The sequence below is a fragment of the Geotrypetes seraphini genome, chromosome 3, assembly GCF_902459505.1.
Source record: "Geotrypetes seraphini chromosome 3, aGeoSer1.1, whole genome shotgun sequence".
In the NCBI taxonomy this organism is placed as follows: Eukaryota; Metazoa; Chordata; class Amphibia; order Gymnophiona; family Dermophiidae; genus Geotrypetes; species Geotrypetes seraphini.
This window is the reverse complement of record NC_047086.1, coordinates 196,853,992-196,866,975: the sequence shown is the minus strand read 5'-3', so window position 1 is coordinate 196,866,975 and position 12,984 is coordinate 196,853,992. Positions and strand designations below refer to the sequence as shown.

At 41.8% G+C, this 12,984-nt stretch overlaps 1 protein-coding gene across 5 annotated transcripts in view; it reads left to right on the top strand.

The window, feature by feature from the left end:
* TNS2 (tensin 2) overlaps positions 1 to 12,984 on the top strand; it is a 274,519-nt gene that overhangs the window by 175,790 nt on the left and 85,745 nt on the right. For all 5 annotated transcript variants that reach the window (XM_033936279.1, XM_033936280.1, XM_033936278.1 and 2 more), the window contains 2 exons: positions 7,493 to 7,558; positions 8,904 to 9,020. In XM_033936279.1, the coding sequence (XP_033792170.1) occupies positions 7,493 to 7,558; positions 8,904 to 9,020 (183 nt within the window). The remainder of the gene's footprint in view (positions 1 to 7,492; positions 7,559 to 8,903; positions 9,021 to 12,984) is intronic.

Below are 12,984 nucleotides of genomic sequence, written 5' to 3'. Positions count from 1 at the left end.
TGGGGGGGGCCGGTTGGAGCGAGGGGGCCTTTGCGAGCGGGGGGGGCAATGCCGGTTATCGGGGGTGGGGGGGTGGGAACGTATCAAAGCGAGTTTCCATAATTTCCTATGGGGAAACTCGCTTTGATAAACGAGCATTTTGGATTACGAGCATGCTCCTGGAACGGATTATGCTCGTAATCCAAGGTACCATTGTACGTAGACAAAGGTTAAATTGAACCACCAAGAAGCTGGACTCTACATACAATGCAACACCACAGAAACAGCGATGTATCTCCCCTAAAGCAAAAAAATAAATAAATAGAATTTTTTTTCTACCTTGTCTTGTCTGGTTTTCTGCTTTCCTCATCTTCTTGTCACTCTCTTCCTTTCATCCACTGTTTACCCTCTCTCTGCCCTTTCTATATGGCACCTTCTCTCCTTCTATTCCCCTTCCAGAAACTTTATGCCTCCCCCTTCCATCTCTTCTTTCACCCCCATTGGTCTGGCATCCATCTTCTTCCCTTCCTTCCTCCAATGGTCTGTCATCTCTCTCTTCTTCTTCCCTTCCCTCTCCCACACCCCCATGGTCTGGCATTTCACTCTCTCCTCTCCCTTCCCCCCACTTCCATTAGCATCTGCCCCACTCTTTCCCTCCATCCCAATTCAATCCTTATGTCTCTCTCTCTTTTCCCTGCACACCAATTCCATCAACTTCTTGCCCCTCTTTCTCTCTCTCCACCACCCTTCATGCTCCTCTCTCCCTTCAAACCAGCAAGGTCCTGCTGCCTCTGCTCCGGAAGACGTAAGTGATGTCGGAGGAGGTGGGCCGGCAGACGTAGGGAGTTGTGGCAAGGTTCCACGATGACTGCGGCTACCGGTCCATCCCCTCCGACATCACGTCTTCCGGAGCAGAGATAGCAGAAGTTGTCATCGCAGAACCTTCCTGCACTTCAGTGCGGCTGCCGACTTTACTTCAGAATAAGTACAGCACCAATTTAGAGCAGCATGTTTAGAGCAGCGCGGGAAGTTCTGGATCCGGCCGACTGTGCACCCCCCTAGGGCTGGCACCCGGGGCAGTCCGCATGCCCCGCCCTGCCCTTGGTACGCCACTGCTGTAAAGTTTCTTACGGGATCAAAAGTTTGTCAATAAACAGGGGGGGAGTGATTGACTTGAACATTGAAAGTGAGAAAAAGAATGTTGTATGTAATTCTATGGGAGATGGGTAACCAATGAGTCTTTTTTAATAGAGGGTTTACATGGTCAAACTTCTTAGCCTTAAAGATAATTTTTATAGCAGTTTTTTGAATAATTTGTAATCTCCTGATCTCTTTTTGAGTGATTCCACAATAGAGAGTTGCAATAATCTAAAGTGGAAATAACCAAAGAATGAACATAAGAACATAAGAAGTGCCTCTGCTGGGTCAGACCAGAGGTCCATCATGCCCAGCAGTCCGCTCGCGCGGCAGCCCAGTATCTCCAGGACCTGTGTAGTAGTCTTCTATCTATACCCCTCTATCCCCTTTTCTTTCAGAAAATTGTCCAATCCCTTCTTAAACCCTAATACCGTACTCTGTCCTATCACGCCCTCTGGAAGCGCATTCCAGGTGTCCACCACCCATTGGGTGAAGAAGAACTTCCTAGCATTGGTTCTGAATCTGTCCCCTTTTAATTTTTCTGAATGCCCTCTCGTTCTTGTAGTTTTTGAAAGTTTGAAGAATCTGTCCCTCTCTACTTTCTCTATGCCCTTCATGATCTTGTAAATCTCTATCATATCCCCTCTAATTCTCCTCTTCTCCAGGGAAAAGAGCCCCAGTTTCTCCAGTCTCTCAGTGTATGAAAGGTTCTCCATACTCTTTATCAAGCGTGTCGCTCTCCTCTGAACTCTCTCTAGCATCGCCATATCCTTCTTAAGGTACGACAACCAGTATTGGATGCAGTACTCCAGATGCGGACACATCATCGCCCGATACAACGGCATGATAACTTCTTTCGTTCTGGTTGTAATACCCTTCTTGATTATACCTAGCATTCTATTCGCTCTCTTAGCGGCCGCTGTGCACTGTGCCATCGGCTTCATTGTTTTGTCCACAATTACCCCCAAGTCCCTTTTTTGGGTACTCTCACTCAGTAACATCCCTCCCATTGTATATCTGTACCTCAGGTTTCTGCTTCCTACATGCAATACTTTACATTTCTCTACATTGAACTTCATCTGCCATCTCGTCGTCCACTCCCCTAGTTTGTTCAGGTCCCTATGTAATTCTTCGCAGTCCTCTTTAGTCCGAGCACCACTAAATAGTTTGGTGTGGTCTGCAAATTTTATTATTTCGCACTTCGTCCCTGTTTCTATATCATTTATAAATATATTGAATAGCAGCGGTCCGAGCACCGACCCCCTGCGGAACACCACTCATGACCTTCCTCCAGTCCAAGTAGTGGCCCTTTACTCCTACCCTCTGCTTCCTACCTGCCAACCAATTCCTGATCCATCTATGTACGTCTCCTTCCACCCCATGGTTCTTCAGTTTCCGAAGTAGGCGTTCATGGGGTACCTTGTCAAAGGCTTTTTGGAAATCTAAATATACGATGTCTATGGGGTCCCCTTTGTCCATCCGTTTGTTAATTCCTTCAAAGAAGTGCAGTAAGTTCGTTGGGCACGATCTCCCCTTGCAGAAGCCGTGTTGGCTTGTTTTTAGAAGTTTATTTCTTTCAAAATGCTCATCGATGCTGTCTTATCAGCACTTCCACCATTTTTCCCGGAACCTAGGTCAGACTCACCTGTCTGTAGTTCCCTGGGTCACCTCATGATCCCTTTTTAAAGATGGGCTTAACATTGGCTATTTTCCAGTCCTCCGGGATCACTCCTGTTTTCAGGGATAGATTGCAAACTTGCTGCAGTAGTTCCGCTATTTCCTCCTTTAGTTCTTTCAGAACCCTTGGGTGGATTCCATCCGGGCCCGGCGATTTGTCAGTTTTTAATTTTTCTAACTGCCTGCGTACATCTTCAAGGCTTACTTCCATGGATGTTAATGAATAAGTATATTAAGAGATTTTGATTCAAGGATTGACGAGAGTGTATCATCTTAAGTTTGAAAAAGCATTTTTGGATTACTGAACTAATTTGTGTTTCGAAGGAGAGTTTATTATCCAGGATCACACCTAAAAGCTTAATAGTTGGAACAAGCTAAATTGGGATTGAAGAAATGCATAATGGGGAAGTAAGGATTTCATTCTCCTTGGCCGGAAATAACGTGGCCATTGATTTATTGATGTTAAGGGAGAGAGGATTTTGGCAAAGCAGGTTATTAACCAGCCAGTTTCTCTGTTAGCACAAGCTGTGACTTATTAGTGATGCCTCCAGTTTTATACAGATTCATTGTATTCAATTTTCCCTTGTAATTATCAAATTAATTCCTTCAATAAACCAAGTTGATTATTTAAGCTCATTCCTGGTTTCTGCTGGCACGTTTGGGTTAGTTTCCTGATATTAACTCTGCAATAAACTTGATCTCTGGTGTAAAACATAGCGAAAGAGGTACAAGAACATACACATATCTTGAGGTATAAAATTACAAGGACAACAATAATTTTATCTTTTAACACCACTAGAAATTTGCAAATGCTACAAAATACTGCAGTTAAACTCATATGCCATGCAAAAAAATATGACCATGTCACTCCTCTTCTATGCGATGCTCACTGGCTTCCAACCCCCACCGCATTACATTTAAGATTCTACTTCTCACTCACAAAACCAAACATCCTTCATAAACAAACATCTGATCCCCTATACTGCTACCTGTACATTACATTTAAATTATCAAGTAATCCCTTCCACTCGAGAAATCTTTTACGACTCCACCAGAGAAGCTATTTTTTTCTGTGATGGCACCCTTGCTTTGGAATTCTCTTCCTCTTCACATCAAAAAAAAGAGTCCTCTCTAAAATTATTCCGGTCAAAAATCAAAACTTTTCTATTCTGTACAGCATCAGCATCAATGTGACAAACTTGGTTTTTCTTGTTACATAGAAGTTTTTGGACCCCTGTTCGTTTACAGAAATTAGATAGTTCAAAATCCAATAGATGTTGGGTACTGTCATCTGGACATAGGGATACTGGATCACCTACTATTCTATTGTCCTTTAATACTTACTTCTGGAAATCTATTTGGGGACATATTAACTTGATTTTAGAGACGGTGATTCCGTTATCTTATGCAACGGTAATCTGTGGGTCATTACCCCTTAAGCCACCAATATATAAACATAAAAACAGACTGTTGAGTATTATGACTGGGGTAACCATCCAAATGGTCACAAAAAAATGGAAAAATTTTGATCGTTTGAATTTTACTTTTTGGTGGTACTCATGTGTAGTTTATAGATACGAAAAAATGATATTTATGCAAGGAGGTAATAAATGGTTTAAAAGGGTATGGGGGTCCATTGACTAACTTTATTGATACTACTTGAATGGTATTTCCCTTTACTTCTGATTAGAATTTACACATCCAGGGAGGGGTGTGGTAGGGAGGGAGATATTATATTGGGATTGTTTTCTTGATTATATGGAAATAGGAGGGGGGTGAAAATATTATTTATATATTTTATAGAAAGTTGTAAGTGCTATTTTTTTAAAATATTCTGTAATGTATTCGTGTATGCGCTATTTTAAGTTTCAAAATGAATATAGAGTTATAAAAAAAAAACTACACTTTTCTATTCTGGTCAAAAATCAAAACTTTGCTGTTCAAGGACACATTTAATACTTAATACTTGAGCCTCTATCTCCTAGAAAGTTCTTGCTCAGGCTCTCCCCTCCAAACACTTCTTTCGAAGCGAGACAGACCCAAGTCCTACCCCTCCTTCATTTTAATATTTTTTTTATAGCGATGTATTTTTTTTACCACCTATTGTTTCTCCCCATCCTGTCCTGTTAATCTTTTTTTGGTCCTGTGACCCCCCCTCACCACTGCAAATTTTATTAGTTGTATGTGGAAATTATATACTTTTATATACAGTATATATATATCATTTTAATCATTGTAAACCATCTAGATAAAATTATTGATGGACGGTATATCAAAAGAACAATAAACTTGGTAATTAGCTAATAATCTTCCCGCTTTATTCGAGAGCCTGTTGAGCCTGTTGAGAAAACAAATCTTTCCTGGCCAATTGTGACGAGATCTCATTGTATTATTATTATTTTTTTTTTTTTTTAATAAGTGTAGATTATTGAAAGAATATATACATAGTGATTAATCAATGGGTGGGTGGGATAAAATGATTGATTTTGAAAATCTGTAAGTTGAATGTGCTTTTCTTGACTTGTTATATGTTCTTATACCTGTGTATTGCACTGTTAATATTTAAAAATTTATAAAGATTTATAAAAACAAACAAACAAACAAACAAAAAATTAATAAACTTGGAAACTTGGAAATGATTAGTAGTAGTAAGTATCAGGCAAGAGCACGTTTACATTGTAAGGTATGAGGAACTTTCTCTTAGTAGTTTGAATGAAGTTTCAGAGAGAAAATGGGAACCACTATTCATAAAGGGGAAAAGACATAATAACCTTAGGTAAAAACTTGGGATGGGCCTGAAGGATGGCTGTGTGTTGATGGAACTGGGTATCTGGTTCATAAGTTACTAATTATATTACAAAATAGAGAGATAGTTTTCTTTGTGTTCTGTGACAATAGAAATTATTTACAAAATAGAGAGATAGTTTTCTTTGTGTTCTGTGACAATAGAAATTATTTACAAAATAGAGAGATAGTTTTCTTTGTGTTCTGTGACAATAAGTTACTAACACATGACATTCACTAACTCTTCTGGCCAAAGTTATAACCACAAGGAAGAATACTTTCCAAGTAGGGATCTTGAGAGATACTGTTTCCAGAAGTTCAAAGGAGATTTCATGGCTGAAGCAAGACTTGGTTTAGGCTTTCAAGCGGTAGGCATTGGGTGGGGTAGAGTGACGAGAGTGCTGCTGTTGCCCCAGTCCACAGCGTCATTTCTGCTGTGGAGGTCCCTGCGGCGGAATATCCTGTGGAGGTCTTGTGGTGTTAGTGTGAGCTGGCGGCGCCCGCCAGGGATTCCACCTCTGCACATGGTGACAAGAAGTTCTGAACACAGAGGACTGTGAATATTAAATCCAGGACCATTAGACACATGCGCAGTTTCTAGTTTTTTTTGGCATGATTTTTACTGTGGAAGACGCCGTCCCGCACCGGCTGAGCCGATGTTATTTTTACAAGACTATTCAGTTCATGTCGTTATTAACAGTGCTCTCACAATCCCCTGAAGAAGGCATCCTCCGATGCCGAAACTGGAATCCTAGTTGGGACAATTTAGAAGACCTTTCTTATAAAGACTTGTGACTTTCATAGAAAGACTGGTCTACACAATGGATACTAAACCATAGACTTTTATGTCTTTGAATTATTTGTTACTAAAGTAACTGGGTTGATTTATGACATCTCATTTGCCTCTCTTTGTTTGTTTACTACATAAACATAACATAAAATTTATTTCTAGACTGCATTACCTTTAAGTTCTATACGGTTTGCAAAAGATGAAACTAAGAATACAAAACAAATGATAAATAAAGTCAGGATTAATTTTTATGCTGTTCTATTTATACAGTTAACCGGGCCAGTTAAGTGCTGACTCCCTCCCCAGAACACCCCCAAGCTAGCTGGTTTTAAGTTCAGTGCTAACCACTTAAGTGCTGCTAAAAATGACCAGTTAGATCCGAACAAGCAAATTAACTGGCCAGGAGCCATTTCTGGCCAGTTACATTGTGTTGAATATTGACCCCCATGTGTTCAGCACACATACGGACTAACTTTGTATAAAATTCATTTAGCAGTTCCGGTGGGTGTACAGAGTTTACATACAAACATCCACCCTATCCAGTATTACTCCAGGGGACTGTTAGCATTACTCAGCGACGTAGTGAGGCTAAGAGGTACCCAGGGCGGTAGCGCCCCTCTCTGTCCCACCGCTCCTTCCCCACCTCTCACGCCATGTGGAACGCCTCTTCCTCCGTACCCCTTTAACTTCACTGGCACGAGCAACATCTTCAACCTGCTGCCTCAACTCTTCCTCTGATGTCACTTCCTGGTCCTGCAACTATGAAGTGACTTCAGAAGAAGAACCATGGCCGACGTGAGCAAAATGTTGGAGCTGCTGCTTGTGCCAGGGAAGAGTTAGAGGCATGGGGGAGGGGGGAAGGCAAGGCATGGGAGCGGCAGGGAAGTAACCGGGGAGGCGGGTAGAGAGGAGAAGAAGTTCCGGCGCCCTCACCGAGATGGTGCTCTGCCCCCCTCCCCTTACTACACCACTGGTATTACTACAGGGTGTTTGTGCATTAGAAGGATGAGGCAACTGAAGACAAAAGGCATGGCTAAGTGGGAGTTGGCATGACTGAAAGAGAGAGCAGGATGAAGGGGAGTTCTGTGCCTTCCTTGTTTATAATCCCACTTTCCTTTTCTGCAGATGACAGATTTCCATCTAGTGCCACTGTGGAGTTTGTTTTCTCATCTGGCCCAGAAAAAATTAAAGGTGAGTAGAGAGAAAGGAGATCCCATCTTAACATGAAGAAAGAGGAACCTGAAGCTATCCTGGGAGGGAAAAAGGGAGAGATTTTTTGTCTTGTTGGGTTGGTTGAAGAAAGTTATTGGCCCTTGGTATTCAGAATTCGCAGCACAAAAAGTCTTGTAGAGCTTCCTTCAGAGCTTGCTTCCTGGTTTTATATATATCTTTCCTAACCCTCAGAAGTTAATCAGGCCAATTCCTCTGTGATTTAGAATTCTGATAAATCTAATCACCCTCTGCTGCCCAAATTATCCCAGTGTCTAGACCAGTGGTTCTTAACCTGGGTTCGACCGAACCCCAGTGGTTCGGTGAGTCAGTCTCGCAGGTTCGGCGGAGGTCAAAACACACCTCCGACTCATATAGCGCTTCGGTCACGTTCAATCATCTATCAGTTATTCAGTGATTTTGATCAAGACTGATCGTGTACTCGGTTTCTTGATCCATCAATCTGTAACTAACGCCTTATATACATCAATCAATTCCTGATCAAAATTTGTGATTTAACTGATAGATGATTGAAGCGCTTATGATTTGTGATGATACGCCCCGCTTGTCCATAATTGGCTGCAGGTGATCACGCAACATCGCTTGGCCTATCTGTGCTGCAGGAGATTTGATGCGCACAGTAGTCGAATTGTAACTGTTGTGATGGTACGTCGTGTGAACCTATCTTAATATTTTAATCCCTCTGAGAGGCAACAGCAGAAGTCACACTGATTTGCAGTAAATTTCATTATTATGTTATTATTATTCGAAATATAGGAGAACTTTTTTGTTTTCAAAATTGATAGTTTTTTTTCCCTATGTTTTGAATTTGTATGTATACCTATGTATACCTATGTTTTGAATTTGTAAAAATCATATTTTATTTTTCCAATAAAGAAGGGTTCGGTGAACACGCATATGAAACTGGTGGGATTCAGTACCTCCAACAAGGTTAAGAACCACTGGTCTAGACAATATTTATTTATTTATTTACATTTCTTATATACCACTTCTATCGAAGCAGTTTACATTCAGGGGAGAAGCTTCCAGCAAGTCCACATTTCTTTGGCTCTGTAAAGCTTGTCTGTACCCACCCACCTTTTTTTGGCTTTAGAGGGGCCAGCGTTTTTCCTTTCTTATAATCTTGATCGAGTCACATCCTTTATCGTAGGAAGGAATATTGTTTCCATTTCCACCCTCACTCACCTTCTGAAATATGCTTCTTAAATTCTTTCTAATTCTGGGAGCCCCCAGTTGTGCTGTCTCCCTCTTTTATTGCTTCAGAGATTTCCCTCACCAGGAGTCCATCTCTCTTTGCCCTGGAAAGGTCGCGAGACCCTGTGCAATGCCCCAGATGCGACAGTAGATTACAACATCACGGACCCTCTCGTGCGCTATGATTCCTATGAAAACTTCAATCTGCATCATGAGGACAGCCTGGAAGGTACGTGGGGGTCAGAGCTATCAGAGCAAGGGGAGGAGAAGGATGGTCCAGTGTTAAATCACATTATATCCACCAAACTCTTCACCAAACTATCACAACGTTTGCAGTTACTTACCATTGTTACTTCATGTTTGTATGTGTATGTTTCTGATTACTTGGCAGTATGTTGCATTTATGTTTCTGATTACTTGCCTGTATGTTGCATGTATGTTTGGGTCTGGAAGTGTATATGTTTGTTTATCTTGGCATCAGCATTTGATTAACCAGGTCTGAATATAAGATTGGCTTTGTGCAGCTTCCTATATGTCAGTGTATCGCAAACTATGTCCTGCAAGCTCTGTCCTCATCTGCACAAGCCTCACACAATTTTAAAATCATAAGTGCTCGAGCCTTGTGCAGTTCAGGCAGAGCTTACAGTAATGGGGCAGGGATAGGGCCAGTGACAAAACTCAAGGGGAAATTGAGTTCTTGCGGGGATGAGGACAAATTTGTCACCATGTCATTTTCTAATAAAGGGCTCTCCATAAACAAAACATGACAACCATTCATCCAAAAGAAATTCGGTGCAAAAAGGACTGGGGCTAAGGACAAACGCCTTTTCCCTCCATCTAAAGGTATCCACCCCCTTTTTTGTCTATCAGAATTCAAAAAAAATGTGACCACAGATTTCCCCGCCAAAATTTAAAATTGGGTCCAATGGACATTCCTGCCAAAATTCAAATCTGTGACCAACAAACTTTTTAGCAAGTCGCTTTGAGCCTGCTTAGGTATGTGTGATGCAGAAATAGAAGATTGGATTAGATTAGATTTCAGATTAGTGACCAACAAACTTTCCCACCAAAATTCAAATTCATGGCCAAGAGATCTCCCTGTTCTCAATCAGTTCAGCCAAACCATTATATATAAAGACAAACAGCAGACCTCACAGCATACCCCGAAGAAAGTCACAGCATGATGGCTGAAACTTTGTTTCTACCTACTCAGACATGGCGAGACCCGGAAAACAGCAAAAATCTTAATCCCCTATAGATTTTTGCTGTTTTCTCAGCAATCACTTGGAATTTCAATGTGAAATTTTACAGCTTTATTTGTTGTTACTATCTATGTTTATATGCCAAGTGAAATGAAGATTCTTTTTAAACACGGTAAAGTTACAGAATTTTAGCGTGACCATCCAGCAATTTTTGCACGTTCAAAAATGTTTGCACTTTAAAAATACCATTATTTGGAAAAAAAAAAAAAAAAAAAAGAAAGAGAGAGGAGGTACCAGCTTACTATTAATAACTTCACAGTGATGTTCACTTTTGTCTGGGGAGCAATGTTGGAGGTCTATCACAAGCTCCACCCAAAGCCACAAACAATCCCCAAACTCCAGGAAGTGTTACAAATGATCTGGGACTGCCTGCCACAAGGACCTATAGACAAGGCTGTTAAGAACATCCCAAAGTGACTGAAGGCCTGTGTGTTAAACACGGGGATGGATGCTTTGAGCATTCATAGTGACTATGAAATTCTGCCACATTGTTAATGGTATCGTTTGAATGATGTGGTTTTAATTTGAACATTTTTAGCATGCAAAAATCACTAGGTGGTAGCGCTCAAATGTCTATATTATCAGTATAGCTTAAGATAATTAAACATCATTTAATAGCAATATGTAGGTATGATGACTAAATACATAAAATTTTCATTGAAATTCAAAGCAGCTGCTGAGAAAACAGCAAAAAGCATGTATCTCTCAAAACTGCTACAGGCAGGTCTGCACAGATGTCTGGCAAGTGATGAATGCAGAGGTATTTACTCTCCAGTCTCTGAAGGAGGTTACCAGCTAGTTGGTTTCTTCTTTTCTTGAAAATATGTTTTCGCTTGCAGCTTGCACTGACATGTACCTTTCATTTCCCTTATTTAAAGAAAAGCTTGACTAGAAGGGACATTTCAGAAGTATTTCTGTGGGTTCAGCAGTGCTTTATGTGTGGCAACACATGTTTATAAAACAGTATACCCAGTATATGGCTGCATTTTAAGCCCTACCCCCCCTCATTCTAAAATTGAGCACCTAATTATAAGTAATACGAGGTAACAGGAAGAAATTATCACAAACACAACCCACAATCCTAATGATGATTATCAAGACTATCAAGTCTGGAGGGGAGAGAGGGAGGGTTTATGAACGTAAATCACTAGAAATCAGCTTTTAGCCATTTCTAATCTAATAATCATTGGTTAAACTTTTCAAAACAGCTGATTGTATCTGTATGGCTCAGGCACTGACAGGAAAGTAAGGCTTGATAGCTCAGATTCCCCCCCCCACCCTAACATGCAAATTAAAATAATACTTTTTAAAAACCCCAAATTGAAGATTGGCAGGAGAGATGTCCACTCTCTCCTGCCACACAGTCACCCGAAACTGCTAACTCTCCCCCCATAGCAGCAGGAGAGATGCCCATTCCCTCCTGGCACCGAATTAACCCCCCCACCATTAGGAGAGATGCTACTCCTTCCCACTGCTGAAGTCAAACACTGCCCCCCAGCCCCCCTGGCAGCAGGAGAGATGCTCACATGTTCCCACCACCAAGCAATGCACCCAAACACCCCTCCCCTGGCAGCGGGAGAGATACCCACTCCCTCCTGCCAAGAAACCCCCCCTCCCGACACCCCATGATGACCCCCCTCTCCTTCCCTCCCCTCTCCTCCCCCTTGTCTTATTTATGATGGTAGGCCCAGGTTGTTTAAGGCCCCTCCCATAGGGGAGGAGAAAGTCCGCCATTTTGAAGAGGCGGGCCTGCTGGTCGAAGTGAGTAGGCAATCCTCTGGCCAGTCATGGTAAGTATGGGAGAGGGGGCGGGGGCTCATTAGAGGCATGGGGGGGGTAACATGGTGGTGGGAGGGAGTGGGCATTTCTCCCGCTGCCATGGGGAGGGATGCTTGACTTCGGCGGTGGGAGGGAGTGGGTACCTCTCCTGCTACCATGGGGGGGGAAGGGTTGATTGATCAGCAGTTTGAGTGAGTGGTCATCTCTCCCACTGCCGTGTGTGTTGGGGGGGGTTGTTTGATTATGGATTTGGGAGAGAGTGGGCATCCCTGCTGCCAATCTTCGATTTAGGGTTTTAAAAAAAAATTATTTTTGCGTTTATTCTGCACATGTGCCTATCGCTATGACCAGCAATGGGCACATGCAAATTTAGTGAATCTTCGCAACTCTCTGCCAACCTCATTTGCATGCAAGGTTTTTGGAGAATGATTTGCCTTTTTGAAGTTGCTGCAATAAAGGCTGCGACAGCGACCCATCGAATTTTACCGCAAAGTTTTAAGAATCTAGCCCGTAGTCATTTGTCCCTATCTATCCTGATGGGCTCACAATCTATCTAAAGTACCTGGGGCAATGGAGGATTGAGTGACTCACCCAGGGTCACAAGGAGCAGCACAGGACTTGAACCCACAACCTCAGGGTGTTGAGTCTGTAGCTCTAACCACTAGTACACAATATCAATAGGAGTATAAATAATTTCTAATATGCTCATAATCAATTTAAATAATAAAAATTAAATAAATTATTGGGAAAAGTGCTCAGTGCCCTTTGTCTCCTGTAAGGTGGTGGTGCTGCTAAGAGATCAAATATGGGACCATCATGCCACTTTTCAGTCCCATCAAACGTTCATACTACATTGCTGCCTTTTTTGATACAATTGAAATGTAGTGGCACTTATCTGGATGTTTGAAGTAACCAGTTGTGTTGGAGAATTAACGAAATAGTGGCCTAGCAGGATATTTTTCTTTTTCTGATATGCTTCAAAGTGGTTCGTGCTCAAAACGTGCAGTTGCACAATAGAAGTAACCAATGCAGTATGAACGTTTGATGGGGCTGAAAATTGGCATGATGGTCTCATATTTGATCTCTTAGTGGCATCACCCTGCAGGAGACAAAGGGCACTGAGCACTTTTCCCAATAATTTATTTAATTTTT